Source organism: Arachis duranensis, chromosome 2 (assembly GCF_000817695.3).
Source record: "Arachis duranensis cultivar V14167 chromosome 2, aradu.V14167.gnm2.J7QH, whole genome shotgun sequence".
Lineage (NCBI taxonomy): Eukaryota > Viridiplantae > Streptophyta > Magnoliopsida > Fabales > Fabaceae > Arachis > Arachis duranensis.
In genome coordinates this window covers 12,514,708-12,516,774 of record NC_029773.3, presented here as the reverse complement: position 1 = coordinate 12,516,774, position 2,067 = coordinate 12,514,708, and the positions used below count along the sequence as shown (strand labels likewise).

Here is a 2,067-nt window from a genome sequence, read left to right as displayed (position 1 = left end):
AGTTATATATTTATATTTGAAGTATACCTTTTAGTAAAATTTATGATAAATTGTTTACTTTTATACTTCAACTAATATTTTTTTATATTACATTATGTTTTTATTTTGTATTAAATCATGTATTTTATAAGTATTGTATAATATCTATTGGATTTCATCTCTTAACTTCTAGGATTTCATTACTTTGCTATGTATAATGTCCAAAATTATAAATGTTGATAATTTTGTCCTTTAGAGAAGATGAGGTTCCTAGAAACATGGAAGTAAGCATGACAAAACTGTTTGAACTTTTAGTATGAATTCATTTGAAAATGATTTGTTCACTTTAATAACTTACTAATTAATTTCCCTCCAGATTTTTGCAAATATTGTTGATCCCAAGTTGTACACTATCAACTTTTGGTAAGCTATTCTCATTTCTGCATTGTTTTGAGATTTGCTTGGCTGCATATACTTTCATATAGATGCATTTTGTTTCGTAAACTGGTAATCTAAAACCTATTTTAGTGCCAAACCACTTAAGCGAATACAGCCAGCGGATGAACCTTCTGAAAAAGCAAAGGCTGCGGATCCACTTGTCTTAGAATCCGAAATTCCAACTGGAGAGGGTGATCTTTTGGAGAAAGCTGATGGTATGTATGGCAACTATTTCAAGTATTTTACTAAGTGGTGCAACTAATTTTAATTAGCCAAGAAAAATGACAGTTAATTCAACATTTTCTTTAATTCAATGATGGTTGTTACATAAGTCAAAGTGATGAGAGCCACTTTTTGCAATGAATTATCAACGACAGCAGCAACAACAATAGCGAAGCCTTGTCCCACTAGGTGGGGTCGGCTACATGGATCAAATGATGCCATTGAGCTCTATCATGTATCATGTTTACAAAAGAACTATTTACATGTAGATCTCGTTTGACCACCTCATGGATGGTCTTCCTAGGTCTTCCTCTACCTTTCACCCCTTGTCCATCTTCCATCTCATCTACCCTCCTGACTGGGTGTTCTATTGGTTTTCTTCTCACATGTTCAAATCACCTGAGACGCGATTCTACCATCTTTTTCACAATAGGTGTTACTCCAACTCTCTCTCTTATATCTTCCTTCATTATTCTATCCAATCGCGTATGACCACTCATTCATCTCAACATCTTTATCTCTGCCACACTTAACTTATTGTCGTGTTTTCCTTTGATCGCCCAATACTCTGTACCATAAAGCATAACCGGTCTGATAGTAGTGCGATAGAATTTACCTTTAAGTTTTAAAGGTACTTTTTTGTCACATATAAAACCAGACGCACTCTGCCATTTTGTTCAACCTGCTTGTATCCTATGATTTACATCCTGTTCAATCTCTCCATTATCCTGTATGATGCACTCAAGATATTTAAAACTTTTAACTATTGAGTTATCAACAACAATGCAAAATCATCCTGGCAGAAAGTAGTATTTACCAAAACTTATATAAGGCACTAATCTTATTTATTTGCACTAACTTGTCCACATGACAGCAGAAGTCCTCAGAATTGAAATACATGAAAATTTGGTCTTTGACAAATTAAAGGTAGAAATTAGGGGAATATATGGCTTGCATAGGATTTTTGAGGACACTGCGGGTATATCCTTTAATAGAATTTTTGCTTGTGTATGTATTCATTGCTGTTGTGAGATTCGCCTGGAAACCTCCTCCTACCTTATTGCTGCTTTCCTTGTCTTAAAAAGGGAAAAGATCAATTGAAATACCACCACAGAGGACGTCATCTCCCCTTTTTATGGCTCTGATTTGACATCCAAGCTGGTTCAGATGAGTGTGAGTGATGTAATTTTGTGCAATCTGGAGTAGCAAGTCTATAGGATCTCTGTCCTGACATTCTTGAAAAACCCAATGGTCACATGTGCAATAAGCCAATAACTAGTCATAATTTATTTGATTCCAACTTAAAGTTTAAACCTCCCTTTGTTTTTTCCCCTTTAGAAATAGAAATGCTTGTTAACTTTCTGATATGGTCTTTCATATTTTTTTTGTTGAATGTGACTTCTTGGTCCAAATATTTGTGGGATATTT

At 34.3% G+C, this 2,067-nt stretch overlaps 1 protein-coding gene across 4 annotated transcripts in view; it reads left to right on the top strand.

The window, feature by feature from the left end:
- LOC107473598 (polycomb group protein EMBRYONIC FLOWER 2) overlaps positions 1 to 2,067 on the top strand; it is a 12,859-nt gene that overhangs the window by 7,504 nt on the left and 3,288 nt on the right. For all 4 annotated transcript variants that reach the window (XM_021135073.2, XM_052257092.1, XM_052257093.1 and 1 more), the window contains 2 exons: positions 356 to 402; positions 508 to 632. In XM_021135073.2, the coding sequence (XP_020990732.1) occupies positions 356 to 402; positions 508 to 632 (172 nt within the window). The remainder of the gene's footprint in view (positions 1 to 355; positions 403 to 507; positions 633 to 2,067) is intronic.